General features: G+C 35.0%; 1 protein-coding gene across 1 annotated transcript in view; it reads right to left on the bottom strand.

The window, feature by feature from the left end:
• Window positions 1-23,112, bottom strand: part of LOC132559313 (GATOR complex protein WDR59-like) — a 51,444-nt gene that overhangs the window by 4,880 nt on the left and 23,452 nt on the right. Inside the window, exons 18-23 of the mRNA XM_060223923.1 lie at window positions 21,633-21,714; window positions 20,438-20,550; window positions 19,401-19,527; window positions 17,429-17,473; window positions 12,429-12,483; window positions 4,436-4,549 (exon numbers count right to left, since the gene is read on the bottom strand). Of these exons, the coding sequence (XP_060079906.1) occupies window positions 4,436-4,549; window positions 12,429-12,483; window positions 17,429-17,473; window positions 19,401-19,527; window positions 20,438-20,550; window positions 21,633-21,714 (536 nt within the window). The remainder of the gene's footprint in view (window positions 1-4,435; window positions 4,550-12,428; window positions 12,484-17,428; window positions 17,474-19,400; window positions 19,528-20,437; window positions 20,551-21,632; window positions 21,715-23,112) is intronic.

Here is a 23,112-nt window from a genome sequence, read left to right as displayed (position 1 = left end):
TTTTTTCAAATAAAATGTGAATTTTTTTAAGATTACGATTTTCATTTTTCATTACTCATAGCCTAAGTGTGAAACCTAGACTGTTGACAGCTGTGGTAGGACATCACTAAATGTGTGTCTTAAGTAAAAATAGCATGTGTCTGAATCAGTTACAAAGCAATTTGTGTTAAAATTAAAGCAAGAAAAAGAAATTTGCTTAAAAATGTGAAGCAATCCAGCAAAATTAAAATTCACTTTTTCATGAATTTTTTTCTAAATTATTTCTTCTCTGTGAATTATTAAAATATATTAGAAATAATAATAATGTTTCAACAATTTTGTTTTAGTTTAGTAAAAAACAAACAAACACAACTGGAAACAAAATAAACTCAACACCTATATGCTACCTGACAAGTCTTTATCTGAAATTTAAAACATTAACATAGAAACACAGATGTGTTTAGATACAATTTTCATTATAGAAAAGGGTATACCTTATTGTTATCCAGTGTTGGGTTACTTGTAACACTCAAATAAGGGTTAAATAAGTGAATTTTAAAATTTTATAAAAATTAAGTTGTGTAACAGTTGACTATTTTGCAAGTGCAACTACATGGATAACACACATCACTATCGCTTAAATATGATCATTTGTAAATTCTAAGTTAAATTTTGAATTATTGAGAATGAGCACTGAAAAAACATGTACATTATTAACGTCAACAAAAGACTTGAGAGTGGTAAGACTCTGTATGAGATTTGTTGTAAATAGTTGAGATCAGGAAAGACAAAGTGTTTATTCACACAAAATATTCATATCATGTGACTAATATCATGTGACTATAATTAAACAAACTCAAGGAAGTAGAGTTAATCAGCTAAAGTAAGGTACTTAGTCAACAAGGAAGAGAAATAAAGACAGGAAAAGTAAGTGTTGTTCTCCTTGACTCTACTCCAACCTATACGTCTTATCTAAAAACAATAAAAAACAGGAAAAAAAAGAAAATTTCTTGGTTGTTCATCACAGAAAGATGATTCTAGGTACACAAACAAATGTTTGTGGTTTATTTTTTTGTACTACTTACCACAGAGCCTGTACTGTATCTTAAGGCATATAGGTAGTGATGGGAAATTGGTTAAAATCCATAATTGATTATCAGTTATAATCAGATAGGCTTTCCAATGTAGTTAATATATTATATAATTGTCTGACTTTTGTGTTCAATATTCACAGAAAGTGCATGCATTTTGCATTGAGGGAAAAAACCTTTTTTGCAACTTTAACCTTAAATAACTCATTTACATAGAATTTGCATAAGAATGAATATCACAGGCAATTGGCATACCAATTACGAATAATATTAATTTTTTTTTTTGCTAAAATGCGTGAAAATACTAAGGTACTGATGATCAATCATGAAATATTACAATGGATCGTGGCATCAGATGAGGTTAAATGATTATATAATCAATTTTATCTGATCATCGTCCCATCACTACATACAGGTATCTATATATCCTACATATACAGATAAGTATGTAATGGTAACACAGGTTGTCATAGAAATGACTTTCTATTATATATATCTGTTCTGAGAAACTAGGCATGTTGTTTTCACTCTAAATCTTTATCAACAGTAAACTTGACCCCCTTTTAAATCAATTAAGTTGACCTTGACCCCCTTTCAAATATATTAAGTTGCTTCCCTTTTTAAAGTAAATTATGAATCTTTTTTTTAAGAAGAACATGCCCATATATTGAGTTGATGGGAAGGTATACAAAGTGTAGATCTTTAGATACGTAAAACAGCCAGTATGATATTGTGTGTTGGCGCGGACATGCTTTCTGTGATACATGACCCTGGAGTAAGACAGACGACCAGCTAGATACAGCATGCATAAAATGATGAAGATTACATGCCACAGATGTTTTACGACAAATTTTTATAATGTTTACTTCCGGTGACCTCCAACCTTGATGACTGCTGACCACAAGTACAGATAACGTTAAAGGACATAGGACACGATTTTGAACTTTTTCTAAAGCACAAATTAAACATTACTTTGATTCATTTTTGTAAAAGGTCTTGCGGTCATTTCAGTATACCTGTTACCTTTTTTGAGGCCTTAATGCGTTTTCCAACAAGGACAAATCATAAAGTGAAATTTACCGTCGTTTATGCATATGAGACATCATTCCCTGTCTATATGTGGTGATTAAAACATGGATCACATGTAATTTGATAACTGTTTTGTCAAAAGAAGATTTTGCACTTTCTAACTTACATTTCATATTACCAGTGTAAACACTCTGCATATATGTAGTTAGAATCCAAATTTGAAAGAAATGGTACAAATGTTATTTATAAACTATTTGTAAATTTTGAACTTTTTTTTCTTTGACCACAAGTAACAAAAGTAGGATATGTGAAACTTAACGTAGGTACTTCAGTATTTGTGTTACAATTGTCCTAACATTTTTCCTAGGAGATAGGATATAACATCAGACAAGCAGGTCATAATTAATTTAACAGAGACACATTCTTAAAATAACAAACTTCAAATTAATGTATGGGTGAATGTTATGATAAGCTTTTCAGGTAGGTTGCTTCTGTACTATTCCACAAATGAAAACATTTCACATTTTTTCTTTCGTTATGTGTTTACAACACATCTGCCAAATCAAGTGCAGCAACTTCTCAGTACGCACTGCACTAATGACAAGACAACAAAATACTATCTTTTTTGTTTGTTGTTTTATCAACAAATACATTTTACAACTGCTTCCTTTTGTTTTGAATCTCTTTTTATCAAGACACATCACAAGAGTCAATCTTACTGATTAAGTGATCAATCTACTTATTTAATGTTTAAAAGACAAGGAGTTAAACAGGCATTTCGGCTGATCTGTGATTATATGTACAGGCATTATAATGGGTAACTTTCGACAGAAGGTCACAACTGACGTCATAAATCTATCAGCCTCGTCATCGCCCAAAAATGTCATCTATGAAAAATCATGTCCTATGTCCTTTAACAAGGTCAAACCTGTAACCTTGTAATGAATAATGCTCCTATTGTTTAAATACACTGCAATAACTCTTGTTTCACTAGCAGTATAGTGATGAGCTTGACAGCTGATGGGGGCTGAGAATGAAGATCTGATAAGTCATCCCCTAGTGTAGATGCTGTGACTTACCTCAAGTTCAGAGTGATAAGGTTGGTTTGAGAAGTGACCTTTATCAGGGATGTCACCAACTCTCTTTGTGGGATTGGGAGAGGTGACCCATTTCACGGATGTCAACCCAATTCTGTGTGGGGCTATGAGAGGGGACCTATTTCAGGAATGTCACCAATGCTCTGTGTGGGATTGTGAGAGGTGACCTATATCAGGGATGTCACCAACTCTCTGTGTGGGTCTGTGAGAGGTGACCTATTTCAGGGATGTCACCAACTCTCTGGGTGGGTCTGTGAGAGGTGACCTATTTCAGGGATGTCACCAACTCTCTGTGTGGGATTGTGAAAGGTGACCTATTTCAGGGATGTCACCAACTCTCTGTGTGGGTCTGTGAAAGGTGACCTATTTCAGGGATGTCACCAACTCTCTGTGTGGGATTGTGAGAGGTGACCTATATCAGGGATGTCACCAACTCTCTGTGTGGGTCTGTGAGAGGTGACCTATTTCAGGGATGTCACCAACTCTCTGTGTGGGTCTGTGAGAGGTGACCTCTTTCAGGGATGTCACTAACTCTTTGTGTGGGATTGTGAAGGGTGACCTATTTCAGGGATGTCACCAACTCTCTGTGTGGGACTGTGAGAGGTGACCTATATCAGGGATGTCACCAACTCTCTGTGTGGGACTGTGAGAGGTGACCTATTTCAGGGATGTCACCAACTCTTTGTGTGGGTCTGTGAAGGGTAACCTCTTCCAGGGATGTCACCAACTCTCTGTGTGGGTCTGTGAGAGGTGACCTATATCAGGGATGTCACCAACTCTCTGTGTGGGACTGTGAGAGGTGACCTATTTCAGGGATGTCACCAACTCTTTGTGTGGGTCTGTGAAGGGTAACCTCTTCCAGGGATGTCACCAACTCTCTGTGTGGGATTGTGGAAGGTGACCTATTTCAGGGATGTCACCAACTCTCTGTGTGGGACTGTGAGAGGTGACCTATTTCAGGGATGTCACCAACTCTCTGTGTGGGACTATTATACAGATTGGTAAGATGATATGAGAGATGACCTATATCAGGGATGTCACTTACTCTCTGTGTGAGACTAATTATTTCACTGTTGATAAATTGTGACATTGCTTGAGAGGCTGCAACAGTTTGAGATGCCTTATTCCACGCAGCTGGTATAGGTAAAGGACTTACCTGATCACTGAAAGATTGGAAGGTGGGAATGAGAAGCTTGTAAAATCTATCTTCACTGCCTGTGGGGCCAGTAACATACTTACCTGTTTGTTGGAAGGCGGGGAGATTCGGATGTGAGGCGACTTCGGCTAGGGACGCTGTGGAGGAGGAGGTGGGAAGGGGACCAGTGTGTGCGGTTCGCTCAGCGAGCTGATAGGCTGATGGTAGTGAAGAATGGGACGAGATTAGTCTTCCACATTACATATAGCAAGTTGGTATATTTAGTATACAGCATGTGAGCATTAGTGTGAATTAGCTCAGGATCTGCTTCACCGTTGCCTCACCAAAACACTAGATTTGAGACAAACTGGACTGATACAAAGTGTGTATTTCTCAATACTTAATGGAGACATTAATTCTTATTCTTATTACCAGGTCAACACCACCTTTGATGTTTCATCAATTAATTCTAAACTTAAATCCACTGAATATTTTAAAATCTATTCTGAAAAACGCCATACCTCAACTGAACCTAAATGTCATATTGTATATAAATTTTGCAATCTTGGTAAAAAAGGAAGTCTTGCATAAGGAAAAAATCAGTCTTGTAATATTTTTTTTTTTTTTTTTGAGGGTGTGGTGGTGGGGTTGGGGTTAGGGGTTACTGTTATTATGTCTTTTTTCCCCTATTTATAGTTACAGTGACCTTTCATGTTGACCTTGAGGCCTAATAAGCAAGTCTAACTGATTTTCCTTAATCATCATTTCCTAGATTTAACATTTAAGCTCTTAGCATCACAGACGACTCCTAGAAGGACAAAACAACTGAGCAGTTAAATCAATTATACGACTCTACTGCATCTTAACCAAATTTGTATTAAAAGGTGCTATTCCTATGTGTGTCTTTTATACAAAATCCAACAAGCAACACAACAACAGAGGCACAATTTTTATATAAAAGCATTTTGCTCTGACTTATCACATCTTTGTTGCAGTGTGTCTCAGTTCTGGTGACGAGGTGAGGCATATGATTCTTGGTTAAAGCAATGAACAAGGTAGCTAGGTCAGCTCTGTGACGGTTTAGATAGTGATACTTCGTCAAATCAAAACAAAGAAAATAGTGTCTAGATAAAACATACAACATACATACAAAGAAATGTTTGGGCTGCAACACCACATAAACAGAAAATTCAAACCCTGCCGGTCACCTGTCAGTCACATAGGTGAATTTCAAATAAATCTTCGATATTGGGCATTCCAAACTTACAAATACACATTATCTATATGTTCATAAGCATGTTAAAGGGAGGTAATCCAGAAACAACTAATAGTCACTGACAGGTTAAGTTTGAATTTTCTGTGTTGATCTAGATAGAGTACATGAAAAGTTAATGAGAAATGTAGCCATTTTTTATGCACAGATTTTCATGTCAATAATACAAAAACGAACTTAAAATTTTCTTAAACACAATGATACTGGTATGAAGCAATGAAATGGCTATCATCTTCAAGTCAGAAATAAAAAATAGCTGAAGCTATAATTTCAGAGTCTGAAGATATCTATATATAAAGAAAGCATGCATGATTGAAATTCATGCAATTTCATCTACAAAAATTTTGGATAAATTTGAACCAAGAACCTGTCAGACTGCGACCTGTCGAACAGAACAGGTTCCCTCCAAATACTCCACAGAGGAAAGCTAATATAACAGATAGCAAATATTGGCTATTGAATTGGTAACAACACAATCCTGCAGTGATCAAAATGTCCTTTTTTTGGAGAGTTGAAAACTGCTAAAACCTACTTAATTAGTTGGATAAAATTAACACTTTGACAAAGTTGGACTTGGTTTACGTAAATACGGTTTTATTTCCAATTACTGTTACAACATATACATGTTACATATTACTTTCTAAGAACACTTCTGTCATTTCTTCCTCCTTTTTTCCCCCCTTGCAATCTATCAAATCTAAAGGTGAAATCACAGAATTGATAACAAAATTAAACTAAAAAATTTACAAGTAGTATATGCATAAGTCATCAGTTATAACCTGATGGCAATATTTTTTTTTACACATATCACTTCATTTTTATTTTAACGTCTGACCCCCCTCCCCCTTCTCCCCCACCCCCAGCCCCACCCCTCTGCCCAGGTGGCACAACATAAGCATGAATAATTTAGACATGCTAGAAACAACAATTAAAATCTTCCGAGTTCAATTCTGTCAAATAAATAAATTATTTTGTAAATATCTCAATAATTTAAGAAAAGTTTTTCTCGTGAATTATATCAGATATATACCCAGTGAATCCTACATAATGATAACTGTACAGTGTATCTACCTTCTTTCATGATATGAGAAATTTAACAAATGATAGTAGGTAGACCAGTATCATTTGTGTTATACAAATTTACAGAGAATTTGTAAACTTTGACATTACTGATCTGACATAGAAAAATGGCACATTTTTATATCAACTCTTAAAACATGTAAATAACATTTTTTTAACCCACATGCTCCAAATAGCATGTTATAATGAGGATAATGTCAGCATTAATTGGACCTAGCCAGATAACACAGTATTAATATTAAAAATTCACTTAACCATATTTAGAGCACACAAATTCTCAAAGTTTCAGAAGACAGTGGAATCAACATTTTATAGACAGTAAAGCAGCTAGAGTGATTTCTTACAAATTGTAAACTGCACATAATTTAGCACAATCAAACTTCAGCACATTATATTTTTTTTTTTTTTTTTTTTGAAATTAGTGCAAAGATGAGCTCTCGCATCAGTAATTATTGCTTATATAAACAACACACAGAAGCAACAATTAAAGCAATCCTATTTTTGCACAAAACTTTCAGGAAATCAAAATCCACCCATACTTTTTAATTTGTGCAAACCAAGAAAACAGCAAAATATCAACCCACCAAAATTAAACAACTATACAGTATCCATGATTTCTGTCTGGATGTACATGAATATATATATACTTTCCAAACAGAAATATCAGTTATAGCACTATGAATTCTAAAACCTTTTCCTTCAGTTTTTCGTTATTTGGACTGTAATATGTTTTTTAGATTTTGAGCATCTCATATTGAACATGACGAACAGTTTAAATTTATCACTCTGATAATTCCTGATGTGCTGTTCTGTAAATATTGGTTACATTGATAAATATATACACAAAAAGATATTGATAATTTCAGTGTGGATTCCCACCACACTAATAACTACATGCATATATGTGACAAAGGGACATAACTCCTACAAAGCACAATACATTAGCACAAGGTTTCATACAAACAACCACAGAGAACACTTGGTGATGAAGATACTGGTTTCTGTTATGTATGAGCTTTTCAAGAAATAAGAATCTTGATTTCAAACTTCTGGCAAAGCATACAGACTTTAACAAAAACGGTTAAACTTATTTTCAAGTGAAACAATATCAATTATTTTTGTTGGCTATGAAGGAATTTTTCTGTTGCTGAAATCTGGTGTAGTCTGCAGCAAAACTAAGTGTCAAAGAGCTTACCCCTTATCTTTTTCATTTCCAATAGGAAAAATGGACTCTAGTTGCATGGTGATACCACTGCTCTTTAATTTAATAAAAAAAAAATTAAATAAAGAAATATGCATTTTTCCAGAAACCAAAATCCTCAAGATTTTTCATATAACTGATATTATTGAACCTGTGATATTAGTCTTTTTCGTTTAAATTATGATGTTATGTGTGATGATTTGATTAAAACGAAGAGCAAAGCTGTTAAACTGATCAATGTAGACCTGTTACTGTTATAAACCAGTGTACGATGGAGATGGGGAGAGGGAAAATAAGGGTTCTGCATCACATGGCAAAGACACTAACGCGGAACCAGACAGGGAAAACAGGACCTCGGAACCAAAAAGGGAAAACGGAATCTGAGAACCAGACAGGGAAAACTAATTCAGAATCAGATAGGGAAAACGAGAACTCGGAACCAGATAGGAAAACACTAACTTGGAACCATAAAAGGAAAACAGGAACTCGGAACCAGGTAGGTAAAACCAGGAACTTGGGACCAGGGGTCAATCTAACAGGTGTAAGTATGTAAACCATCCATTCACAAGCCAAGTAAATGTACCTGTAATGTAATCTTATTAATAAATTAATGTTTATGAAGATAAATTGGGAGCTAATCTGATGGTGAATGGTGGGGACTCTGTCCTAGGTACTGGCTGATATAATATCAGGACTCGGGGTTCTCTGAAACTTGAGAAGATTATTCGTAACTGACAGAACAGACATTAGATTTGGTGTGAAGGACTGTAGTATTAAGCAGAAGTCATACTTACGTATCTATTTGATGATTGTGTGTAAACCAGAAATTTATAAATATATTCCGAGCTTGACATATTTTTTCTTGTAAAAAAATATAACGCTTGTTATATATGTATTTATATATATCTAAAACTGTATTATAAACTGTGATAAATAATAGCTGAGAACTATTTTAGATTTTTCATAAAAATTCCCCATTTCATGAGCAACATGTCGATAAGTTCTACGTTGTCACCACTACCTGACAATGTTGAGGATAAAATATCATGCAGATTACGTCTTTCAAACAGTCCTCCACCAAAAGCAGATATAGGCATTCAAGTGTAAGTCTGATTATATTGTTCCTAAATCACCAGTGATGTCCTGATTATTACACTGCATGTCCGTTTCAGACTGGAAATGAACATCTTAGCGATGACACAATTATGTGTTGAGTTCTTGTCTTCTACTGGATCAACATGTTAAGAGACACAGCTTCAGGTACTGAGCTACAGTAAAGAAATAGAGATCTACTGGGCATACAGAGTCACCAATGTACCAATGACAAACAGTATAGCCTGGAGATATCCATTTATATCTTTATACCTACAGTTTTAGGCCTACATATATATTCCTAAAGCTGTATTGATAGCCTGATACAGGTAAAACCTACAGGTACATGTAGACATACAAGACGAAGCTTCCAAGAACATTCCTTGATGTATATGTTCCTTAAGTATATATTCTTCCAGGTTACAAGTCCGACAGGTCAGACCTACAGGTATAGTCCTTCAAGTGTAACAGGAAGAAGTAATGAAAAACACCATTCCCCATCAGGGTCCAAACTAAGACTTTATCTCTAGTCCTACAGGTATATAATCCTACAGGTATATAGTCCTACAAGTAAAACCTACAGGTATATAGTCCTACAAGTAAAACCTACAGGTATATAGTCCTACAAGTAAAACCTACAGGTATATAGTCCTACAAGTAAAACCTACAGGTATATAGTCCTACAGGTAAAACCTACAGTTATATAGTCCTACAGGTAAAACCTACAGGTATATAGTCCTACAGGTAAAACCTACAGGTATATAGTCCTACAGGTAAAACCTACAGGTATATAGTCCTACAAGTAAAACCTACAGGTATATAGTCCTACAAGTAAAACCTACAGGTATATAGTCCTACAAGTAAAACCTACAGGTATATAGTCCTACAGGTAAAACCTACAGGTATATAGTCCTACAGGTATATAGTCCTACAGTATAGTCCTACAGGTAAAACCTACAGGTATATAGTCCTACAAGTAAAACCTACAGGTATATAGTCCTACAGGTAAAACCTACAGGTATATAGTCCTACAGGTAAAACCTACAGGTATATAGTCCTACAGTTATATAGTCCTACAGGTATATAGTCCTACAAGTAAAACCTACAGGTATATAGTCCTACAGGTATATAGTCCTACAGGTATATAGTCCTAGAGGTATATAGTCCTACAAGTAAAACCTACAGGTATATAGTCCTACAGGTAAAACCTCCAAATATATAGTCCTACAGGTAAAACCTACAGGTATATAGTCCTACAGGTAAAACCTACAGGTATATAGTCCTACAAGTAAAACCTACAGGTATATAGTCCTACAAGTAAAACCTACAGTTATATAGTCCTACAGGTATATAGTCCTACAGGTATATAGTCCTACAAGTAAAACCTACAGGTATATAGTCCTACAAGTAAAACCTACAGGTATATAGTCCTACAGGTAAAACCTACAGGTATATAGTCCTACAAGTAAAACCTACAGGTATATAGTCCTACAGGTAAAACCTACAGGTATATAGTCCTACAGGTAAAACCTACAGGTATATAGTCCTACAGGTATATAGTCCTACAAGTAAAACCTACAGGTATATAGTCCTACAAGTAAAACCTACAGGTATATAGTCCTACAAGTAAAACCTACAGGTATATAGTCCTACAGGTATATAGTCCTACAGGTATATAGTCCTACAAGTAAAACCTACAGGTATATAGTCCTACAGGTATATAGTCCTACAGGTATACAGTCCTACAGGTAAAACCTACAGGTATATAGTCCTACAAGTAAAACCTACAGGTATATAGTCCTACAGGTAAAACCTACAGGTATATAGTCCTACAGGTAAAACCTACAGGTATATAGTCCTACAGGTATAAAGTCCTACAGGTAAAACCTACAGGTATATAGTCCTACAAGTAAAACCTACAGGTATATAGTCCTACAGGTAAAACCTACAGGTATATAGTCCTACAGGTATACAGTCCTACAGGTATATAGTCCTACAGGTAAAACCTACAGGTATATAGTCCTACAAGTAAAACCTACAGGTATATAGTCCTACAGGTATATATCCTACATTAAAACCTAACCTACAGGTAAAACCTACAGGTATATAGTCCTACACCTACAGGTATATAACCTACAGGTATACAGGTATATAGTCCTACAGGTAAAACCTACAGTTATATAGTCCTACAGGTATATAGTCCTACAGGTATATAGTCCTACAAGTAAAACCTACAGGTATATAGTCCTACAGGTATATAGTCCTACAGGTAAAACCTACAGGTATATAGTCCTACAGGTATATAGTCCTACAAGTAAAACCTACAGGTATATAGTCCTACAAACAAAACCTACAGTTATATACATCCAGACAGGTATATAGTCCTACACAGTAAAACCTACAGGTATATAGTCCTACAATTAAAACCTACAGGTATATCATCCTATATACAGTCAAAGACCTACAGTGATATAGTCCTACAACAAAACCTACAATATAGTCCTAGTCCTGATTACACAAAAAACCATACAGTATATAGTCCTACAGGTCCTGATTACAAGTAAAACCTACAGATATATAGTCCAACAGGTAAAACCTACAGGTATATAGTCCTACAAGTAAAACCTACAGGTATATAGTCCTACAGGTAAAACCAACAGGTTTATAGTCCTACAGCAACAGACAACATGATCTCATCCTGATTACACCAACAGACAACATGATCTCATCCTGATTACACCAACAGACAACATGACCTCATCCTGATTACATCAACAGACAACATGATCTAATCCTGATTACACCAACAGACAACATGACCTCATCCTGATTACACCAACAGACAACATGACCTCATCCTGATTACACCAACAGACAACATGACCTCATCCTGATTACACCAACAGACAACATGACCTCATCCTGATTACACCAACAGACAACATGATCTCATCCTGATTACACCAACAGACAACATGATCTAACCCTGATTACATCAACAGACAACATGATCTCATCCTGATTACACCAACAGACAACATGATTTTGCCCTATTACACCAACAGACAATATTACCTTACCTCAAGTACCTGAGAGCATTAGGTTCTAAATATGCACACTAGAAATACAAAATCTACAGTAAGAAATTGTTAATTCTTAAGAGAATCATTGTTAGCTACACACATGTAGGAAGTTTTAGAGACTGAAAAACAGATGGAATGAGATCATGGATATTATGTTGCATGTTCCACGATGTCCAGGTCAGTGAAAATCATAAGTGAAAAAAAAAAATAACAAAAACCCAAACACATACTTGCAAAATCAGGTAATGTGCTGAATATAGTGGGATGAATTACATTTGGGAAATAATGATTAGAACTGAAGGCACAGAAAGGCAGGCCACAGCCAGGTCTACTGATCACTCACAAGCTGGACAAGACCGACCACTTACTTGACCACCCCTTCAAGAGGCTGGAGGAGGAGGACACCGTGTGATAGGGACTATACTGTCAAAGAGAAGGGTCAAACAATTTATATAAAACAGTCTACCATTGGTCGGTTCAAGTCACATGACTTGTAAGAAGAAATTCCATTTGAATTTTGATGGTCACATGACACTCATTTACATATTTGTTGGTTGAATCCATCCTTTGATCGCTGGTACCTTTAGAATAAAAAAAATCTTAAACTGCAATTTTGAACATTTATTCTGTAAAAGAGATTGGAGTTTGGTAATATATGTCACATGATCCAGTCTATTTCCCAGCCGTTGGGTTACCGTTGGTCTGAAATAGAACACCACAAAAGAAGCAAGAAATGACCACACTGGTCACTTTCTGAGAAGAAAATTTGAGAAACTAGAAAACATGAAACAAATCTGACTTTTACAATACCTGATGTGCTGCCAAAAATCAGCCAAACATCACTATCATATTTTAGTAAAACTGCCAGCATGCTGTTAGTAAAACAGATAACAGTAAAGTAGTGCTTTCAGACATGATGCTCGACTACTCAATACATGTGTATGGGATGTATAACCTAGACAGGCTCACACAAAGTGTGCAATATTACTCTACCAGGTAATGGTGTTCGGGATTCATTTGCCTAAAGGACACCTGTTTACAGTAGAAATCTGATTTATTTATTTATTTATCTTTTTTTTTCTTTTTTGTTTTTGTAAACAGGTGTTTTACATAGTGGAAGGATTTATACTAAAAAGCCAGGGTGTTTGCAGTATGCTACCAAATAAGTTGATAAGTATAAACACTAAAATCCACATTTTTGCTAAGTGCATTTTATCAATAAATGCAGCTTCAGTTACAGTTGGTCCTTCTTGCCATATCTGTTATGATATTACACCTACCCACATACACTACCAGTAAACATGTGCCATTACCCAATATATATATATATGTGTGTATATATGTGTATCTATATATGCACAACCCTAATACATCACCATACAAACCTTCAACAACATCCTGGAAACAAAACGCATCAGGGATTTACAACAACAATTTGACAAAGAGAATGTCTGAAATGTGTACATCATAAAGCAGAGAGCACACCACCCCAAATCCTGACTGTTTTTGAACATCACACACAAAAGATTCAAGATATTTGAACATATACAACCAATTTTAAATTACTAACCATTCTGTTTCCAACACAGGATTCAAAATTTCAATAAATACTAACAATGGTCTCCCATTTATTATTATTATCATTTTTTTGTTTTTGTTTTGTTTTAGTTTCGTTTTTTTCTGATGGGGGAGGGGGTTAGAATTATCATCTATTTACAAAATTATTTAGCTACAATTTATGAAGAATTTCCATGGCCACTAAACGCAGCCATTTCACAATAATACTTTTTATTAAATGCAGTATAAATTACATATTTATAGGAATCCCCCAACCGAATGAGTGACAGTTTTCCTTCTCCGTGACTCCTCCCATTTCCAGGTATCGCCTCCCCTCCCAAGAATAGATTTGCTAGCCTTGGGTAGACAATGTGTGACTGCCTGACTGTCTGATTTGGGGTGATGTGCCCATGACAAGGGGAGACAAGTGATGGACAGTATAGGTATGGTCACTTACGCAGTACATTATTCCATCCACTATCTGTACTACTGCCAAGGTAGTAGGCATTATCACCCTAAAAAACATAGCATTTCCATACAGTGTGTCTCCACAATCTACACATGTAAACACTGTGCAATGTCAATAACTCCAAACAGGTATAAGAATATGTATTTCTTTGCTGTTTAAAAGCAGAAATTAAAAAATGATGATTCCATTTTTTTTCCCAGTCTTTTTAACTTTTTTTTCTATTACTCCAAATCATGTTTAAATTCATTGTAAATCTTGTTATAATACCTTGTATTTGAATTTCAGTTTCAAATCAATCAATATAGTTTAGTATCTATATAAAGACATCAGTTTAAAGTTTTTGTAACATTTTATAGTCAAACAGTTTTAATTATTCAATTTGACTTCCTAAAGTTTTTTTTCATTTTTTTATCAAAGCAGTTGCTCTGGAGAACCATGGTGGTTTTGAATTCTTTTTTTACTGTAATTAAACGAAACTGAACCAGGAAGACGACTCTGTATTAAGAGTAGGGTCATTTTAGCACCTTTCAATTTGCAATCAGATGAGGCACCTACAGAAACACAGGTCATAGTAAGTTTACATACATGGTTTGTACACGAAGTTCAGAACCAATGGTCTATCCAATGACTGACATGGTTAGGGATAAACTTGCATGGTAACTTAAGATCATTAAAACATCACATTTATTTTTATCATCATCGTTAACTTAACATTTTTATCATCATCGTTAACTTAACATTTTTATCATCATCGTTAACTTAACATTTTTATCATCATCGTTATCTTAACAATTAAATGAAAAATTGTGTTTATACAATAAAAATGAGGAGTGTAGACTTGAGAGTTTAATTAACAACTGAAGTAGAAGTGAAAGTGAATATTTGAATTATCAATATCATCAAAATCAAATACCCCTGGTACTTATCTGTAAAGATTGTCCAAATTTCAATAATATTAGTTTTTTGACATTGACAAAATATGTTTTACTTTCCTTCAACTTAAACCTTGTTGATATTTCAAACAGTTATGTCATTAAGTCATTTTTATATACTTCCAAAAATGGAACAATTATTTTTAACATTAAATCTACACAATTATTTCATTTAATTAACAATTATGACTTCCCATATAAAAATGGACATTTAATCATGCCCTTTATTTTTAATTTTTTTTTTTTTAGTAAATCACGTCCTCTATTTTTTATTTTTTTATTTTTTTATTTTTCTTTAATGGAGATTTTTTCATCTTTGTTTGCAAAATGAAAAAGCCCAATATTTGAGAAGTGACGATAATTAGACTTCAGACCACCTAACTTTAAAGAAGCCAAAATGGGTTGCATGCCGAATGCTTCTAAGTTTGCGCTACATGATCTCTGTTGACAGTACCAGGTAAAACACGTCAATGTTAACATGCAAAAACTATTGCATTTACATGTTTACAAACCATATGCAAAACTGAAAGCAAAATCATAAATAAATTAAGGAATTCAATAAATACCTTAAAACATGCTGTTTCAAACCCAATAAATGAAACAGAATCCTTACTTTCATTAACAAAACAAAATTAATTTACATAAAACAGAATAAACTTGTTTAAAATCATTAAATAAAATCTTATGTATTGACATACAAAACACATGTTTAAGCCATTACGATGGAAGACATTTTAATATATAGTATATTATGTCATAAAAAACAACTGGGCCATACAAATGCATCAAAAGGTTATCAAAAGGTATTCCTGCCAGTAAAAACACATGGACTGATAAAACTTCTCAAGCTCAACAGTGACATGGTCAGTCTACAGGTGTGGAAGTATAACAAGCTTTGGTGTTAACCCTCTATTTATCATAGGTAACCCAAGTATTTTTATCATAGATAACCCAGGTAACTCAGGTAGTTTTATCATAGGTAACCCAGGTTTAACTCCAGGTAGTTTATCATAGGTAACCCAGGTAACTTAATCACAGGCAACTTTTTTAATCAGGTAACCCAGGTAGTTTAATCATAGGTAACCCAGGTAGTTTAATTACCCAGGTAACTCAGGCAGTTTTATAATAGGTAACCCAGGTAACTCAGGTAGTTTTATCATAGGTAACCCAGGTAACTCAGGTAGTTTTATCATAGCTAACCCAGGTAACTCATGTAGTTTTATCATGCCTAACCCAGGTAACTCAGGTAATTTTATCATAGCTAACCCAGGTAACTCTGGTAGTTTTATCATAGCTAACCCAGGTAACTCAGGCAGTTTTATCATACCTAACCCAGGTAACTCAGGTAGTTTTATCATAGGTAACCCAGGTGACTCAGGTAGTTTTATCATAGCTAACCCAGGTAACTCAGGTAGTTTTATCATAGGTAACCCAGGTAACACAGGTAGTTTAATCATAGGTAACCCAAGTAGTTTAATCATAGGTAACCCAAGTAGTTTAATCATAGGTAACCCAAGTAGTTTAATCATAGGTAACACAGGTAGTTTAATCATAGGTAACCCAGGTAACTCCAGCAGTTTTATCATAGGTTAACCAGGTAGATTTACCATAGGTAACCCAAGTAGTTTAATCATAGGTAACTCATGCTAAATGCTTGTATGTCAGAAATGTATGAAGAAACTAAACTCATTTAAGTCCCACAGTTTAAACAGATATATATGGAGAAAATGAATCCTTATTAGATAAACATGTTATGTAGTTACTGTACATAAATACAGAGAAACTTCTACCAAGTCAAACATTTGCCCTACCCTGACATATTCTTTATTCACTCTGTATTGAGTTTGCCTATAATATGTAAGTACTATCTATAATTTGCTGTGTTATTACTTTTTTTGTGATGATACATTCAATTTCACAACAACTGGTAAAAAAAAAAAAATCAAACAAGAGCCAAAAGGTTTATAATACAAATTTGTATGGAGAAAAAAAAAACTTTATTTAAATGTAATAAAATGTTTTATTTGTACACTGTTTTAATTTAGTCACAAAAGTTAAAATAAAGAAGACGCTACCATATCGATTATCATAAACATAGTGACTATCGAACCTTTAGATAACTCTTGACTATAGTACAGGTCTAACCATAATGAAAGTTTACCTATATAATCACCATTAGTCAAATCCTGTTTAAATCTTCTTCCAGACATTGTTGATCAGTATGAAGCTAGCCCTGGAATGTTTGTGAGCTTTGCTGAAGCATTACCAATGCATGGTTTTCACCTTCTTGGAACCTATTTGACATTGAGCCTGTTACAAGCCTTCCCCCACTAGCAAACCAGAACACTAGGGAAGCAAAAGGTATTTGGATGAAATGAAATTCTCATACACACTGTCTATATATACTTACCTGAGCCCCTCCCTTGTCAAATATTTGTGGTAGACTGTAGCGCACCTGAGCATATTCATACATTTTATACATTTACACTGCTGTGTTCCATGTTCATATTTCAAAATTCTCTGCGAGTAATTTTTGACAGAAACTTTTTTTTTCAAAATGAGTCCTTGGTGGTCCCAAATTATGATGAAAGACAACATACACATGGACACTAAATTATGGTGTTTCCAAATTCCCGACATGAGGGGATTCTACCAAACACACTCAGTTCTATCAAACATTAAATGATTTTACAAAACACCATATATACAAAATGATTCTACTTCAAATCACTTGATCTAGATCTATTCAATAACAAGTGATTCTGCCAAATACCAAACTTTTTCTACCAGAAACTAAAGCTAACCACTTAACACAACCTGGTACACCATGAGATGATTTACAATACAAGTAACATTACAAATGGTCGTAACTTAAGAGATCAATAGTATTTAAATTATTTTCATAGGTTTTAAATGCCGTGATACTTCAACAGTGATCAGTGTTCATTTTTGTTTGTTTATATCAAGCGAAATCAGAAAAAAATATAAAGAAATTGTTTGATGTTAATTCTATCTATAGAGATGTTTTTCATAATATGAATTTAAGACTTTTCAAACAGAGAAAAAAAAATATATTAACACACAGGCAAAAGAAGTAGTACTACAAAAGAATTCAGAGCTACGTCAAAAAGTGACATTCAAACCACTAGTCATATACAGTGAAACTCACAAGACAATCTCTCAAACCACTAGTCATATACAGTGAAACTCACAAGACAATCTCTCAAACCACTAGTCATATACAGTGAAACTCACAAGACAATCTCTCAAACCACTAGTCATATACAGTGAAACTCACAAGACAATCTCTCAAACCACTAGTCATATACAGTGAAACTCACAAGACAATCTCTCAAACCACTAGTCATATACAGTGAAACTCACAAGACAATCTCTCAAACCACTAGTCATATACAGTGAAACTCACAAGACAATCTCTCAAACCACTAGTCATATACAGTGAAACTCACAAGACAATCTCTCAAACCACTAGTCATATACAGTGAAACTCACAAGACAACCTGAATTGAAAATGAGCAATACTTTAACACTTATGCTCCTTTCCGAAATTAAAATAGGGATGGTGAATACTTCAGGACAAAAATAATTTGATATGTTATCAACAATGCTTTTGCTATAAATGACTGCTGAAAGCCTGGTGGTGATGTTAACAACAGTCCACTTGGACTTCTCTGAAACAACACACAGAATCTAGAGATTACCAGCCTTTCAAGCCTTCCACAGCAACATAACTTGATACAAAATGACAAACAGTACAAGTCCCTGAAACCTAATGTCAATTAAAAAAAAAATAAATAAATAAAAATTGTTTTTATCTGCAATCACAAAGAAATGAAAAGGCATAATAAGATATGAAGTATGAAGCAATCAGACTTCATCTCGTTTCCACAGAGGGAAACCTTTCCCATCCTCTGAACCATCCTTTTTCCCCCATGGTGGTTGCACCCCTTGCTAATACACCCTTATGAATATTTCTTATCCATGAACCTTCCTCCATCCACTCCAGTGATTGCATCCCTTGCTAATTAATACACCCTTGCCAATCCTATCCCTGTGGTGGTCAAACTCCCTTCTGCAACAACCTAGTGAATATCTATCATCCTCTGACCCCTATCCCTTACCTCTGTGGTGGTTACACCCCCTGCTGAAACAACCTCGTGACTATTTCCCATCCTCTGACCCCTATGCCTACTCCTGTGGTGGTTTTACCCGTTGCTGATATACAATTGACCCCTACCCTTACCCCTGTCATGGTTACATCCCATGCTGATATACCCTCGTGAATATTTCCCATCCTCTGACCCCTATCCCTACCTTCTGTCATAGTCACAGCCCTTTCTGATGACCTAGTGAACACTTACAGTTGGTGGGATGTATTCCACAGATGACGACTGGTGCAGTGGTCGCTGTATTTCCTGTTTATTCCAGAACACGCAGCACAACATGGCTAGAGTTTGTACATCATGTAACCCACTGTAGAAGTCCATCCTATAAATAATTATATCAACATTGTACAAGTCTGTCCAATAAAGTTAATTATATCATTGTACAAGTCTGTCCTACATAGATAATTATGTCATTATACAAGTCTGTCCTATATAGTTAATTATATCAACATTGTACAAGTCTGTCCTATATAGATAATTTTATCAGCATTGTCTGTCCTGTATAGTTAATTATATCAACATTGTACAAGTCTGTCCTATATAGATAATTATATCATTGTACAAGTCTGTCCTATACAGATAATTATATCAACATTGTACAAGTCTGTCCTATATAGATAATTATATCAACACTGTACAAGTCTGTCCTATACAGATAATTATATCAACATTGTACAAGTCTGTCCTATATAGTTAATTATATCAACATTGTACAAGTCTGTCCTATACAGATAATTATATCAGCATTGTGCAAGTCTGTCCTATATAGTTAATCATATCAACACTGTACAAGTCTGTCCTATATAGATAATTATATCAACACTGTACAAGTCTGTCCTATACAGATAATTATATCAACATTGTACAAGTCTGTCCTATATAGATAATTATATCAACACTGTACAAGTCTGTCCTATACAGATAATTATACCAGCATTGTACAAGTCTGTCCTATATAGTTAATTATATCAACATTGTACAAGTCTGTCCTATATAGTTAATTATATCAACATTGTACAAGTCTGTCCTATGTAAATAACTACATAAATATTATTCCAATAAGAAAAGAAGTACCTTTATTCAGGATTTCTATAAAATAACATTGTCATAAGCTCAGAATTATATGTTCAGGTGCTTTAGACTATCAAAATAACAGCTCAGACATTTTTAAAGTAAATGACGGACTGCTGAATTAATTGTTTTTTCCCCTGTACTTAAAGATGCATACTTACATGTGTTTCAGTAGCTGTCTTGCAAATGGGTGTCTTCCCCAGGGACTACCATCATCTGGGTCTGAAGATGGAGCCAACCGTTTGTCTGACATCAGTGTCACCAGATTCCATAGCTGCAAATGAAAAAGCATGGGTCCTTGAAAATAAAACTGTTTTTTAAAGTACTGCAACAAATTATTTTTTGCTGTAGTTCAGCTTTTGCCTGTTTCAACTTACTGCAAACAGGGCAAAAATAAAGGATGGTTTTTGTTTGATCTTAAAGCTGAATTATAAAATCCTATGCATTTTATGGTAAATTCAACACTTAAAGTAAAAGGAACATTCATTATGTAAGGCAAAAAAAACTTCAATAAATGTTTCACTGAATATATTTTCCCCAAACTTTATTGTCAAAAGCCAGGGAACCTTAAAGATTAAGCTTATAATAATTTGAGAATTAAAAAGCTAATTATCTTCAAGTTCTATTTTACTATATTATCAATCTCTATGATAGTACTTAACTGTTTGCTGTGATGTAATTCACCTTAAGGATGATGTCACTTTGAAGACAGACTTCAGACTGGGTAACTGGTACTAAATGTCTACAGCCTTTCTATGATAATTACCTGTGTACACTAAATTAGACCTGTAGGTACCAGTCACACATATACTTTGTAATCAACTACTGATAACTAAGGGGAGTAACTCCTGTAGACTTGACTTGACCATGTGAAATTGAACAGTACAAGGTGTTGACATTATGTGAAATACAACAAGAGTGAGATACGGTAATAAGTACTTTAAAGTACAGTCATAGAAAGATTCACTCTCACTTATAAAATTATGAATGCCATCTCTCCTATGCAAACCAAAACTGTACAATTTGATGTTTTGATACCATGAGATAATTTTGAATTAAATCTGTTGCGAGATTCTCAAGTTATAAGATTGATTCAGGATGGAACTGGGGCAGACATTGATAACAATAAATGCCCCCAACCAAAAACTATGAACTAATAGAGGGCATTTCTCATAGATATATATATGAATGATTCTTCCATCCTAACACGGTGACCAACACTGGACAGAGCTTCGGTAATCGCTATTACCACCAGCTTACAGCCATCACAATTGATGTAACACCACCACTGACATAATTCTTGATTAAGGAACTTAACATGTGAATATTTTCTTTCACTCCTATTAGTATAAATACCTGTACTAGATCTTTCCTCCCGACACTAGCTGCCTGAGAAGCATTGTGTTGACACATTCCTGGTATGTCATCCAAGTCTATCCTGTAATTCATAATGTTCAGGTGTAAAATGAGCAATTATGAGAACTATCATGTGATGAAATAACAAAACATCTACGTCTCAGTTATCTGTAAGTGATGAGAAATGTTTTTTTTTCCTTGCTGTCTCAAGTCATCTACTCAATAAATTTTTCAAAAGATACAATATTTTGGAATAACAATTCAGTCCTACCTGTAATGTGTGGCGAGATTTACATTCTCATGTGTCCTACCTGTAATGTATGTGAGGTTTTACCTTTTCATGTCCTACCTGTAACGTGTGCTGAGATTAAATGTTTCACATGTTCTACCTGTAATGTGTGGCGAGATTTACCTTCTCACGTCCTACCTGTAATGTGTGCCGAGATTTACCATCTCACATGTCCTACCTGTAACGTATGACGAGATTTAATGTCTCACATGTCCTACCTGTAATGTATGCTGAGATTTAATGTCTCACATGTCCTACCTGTGATGTATGCCGAGATTTAATGTCTCACATGTTCTACCTGTAATGTGTGCCGAGATTTAACATCTCACATGTCCTACCTGTAATGTGTGCCGAGATTTTCCATCACACATGTCCTACCTGTAATGTGTGCCGAGATTTAATGTCTCACATGTCCTACCTGTAATGTGTGCTGAGATTTAATGTCTCACATGTTCTACCTGTAATGTGTGGCGAGATTTACCTTCTCACGTCCTACCTGTAATGTGTGCCGAGATTTACCATCTCACATGTCCTACCTGTAATGTATGACGAGATTTAATGTCTCACATGTCCTACCTGTAATGTGTGCTGAGATTTAATGTCTCACATGTCCTACCTGTAACGTGTGCTGAGATTTAATGTCTCACATGTCCTACCTGTAATGTGTGGAGATTTAATGTCTCACATGTCCTACCTGTAATGTATGCAGAGGTTTAATGTCTCACATGTCCTACCTGTGATGTATGCCGAGATTTAATGTCTCACATGTCCTACCTGTAATGTGTGCCGAGATTTAACATCTCACATGTCCTACCTGTAATGTGTGCCGAGACTTTCCATCGCACATGTCCTACCTGTAATGTGTACCGAGATTTAATGTCTCACATGTCCTACCTGTAATGTGTGCTGAGATTTAATGTCTCACATGTCCTACCTGTAATGTATGCAGAGGTTTAATGTCTCACATGTCCTACCTGTGATGTATGCCGAGATTTAATGTCTCACATGTCCTACCTGTAATGTGTGCTGAGATTTAATGTCTCACATGTCCTACCTGTAATGTGTGCCGAGAATTTCCATCTCACATGTCCTACCTGTAATGTGTGGCGAGATTTAACATCTCACATGTCCTACCTGTAATGTGTGCCGAGATTTTCCATCGCACATGTCCTACCTGTAATGTGTGCCGAG

The sequence above is a fragment of the Ylistrum balloti genome, unplaced genomic scaffold, assembly GCF_031769215.1.
Source record: "Ylistrum balloti isolate Yb309-2 unplaced genomic scaffold, AGI_CSIRO_Ybal_v1 Utg370892, whole genome shotgun sequence".
NCBI lineage: Eukaryota > Metazoa > Mollusca > Bivalvia > Pectinida > Pectinidae > Ylistrum > Ylistrum balloti.
Note: the sequence above shows the minus strand (reverse complement) of the source record. Positions and strands in the feature narration are given on the sequence as shown.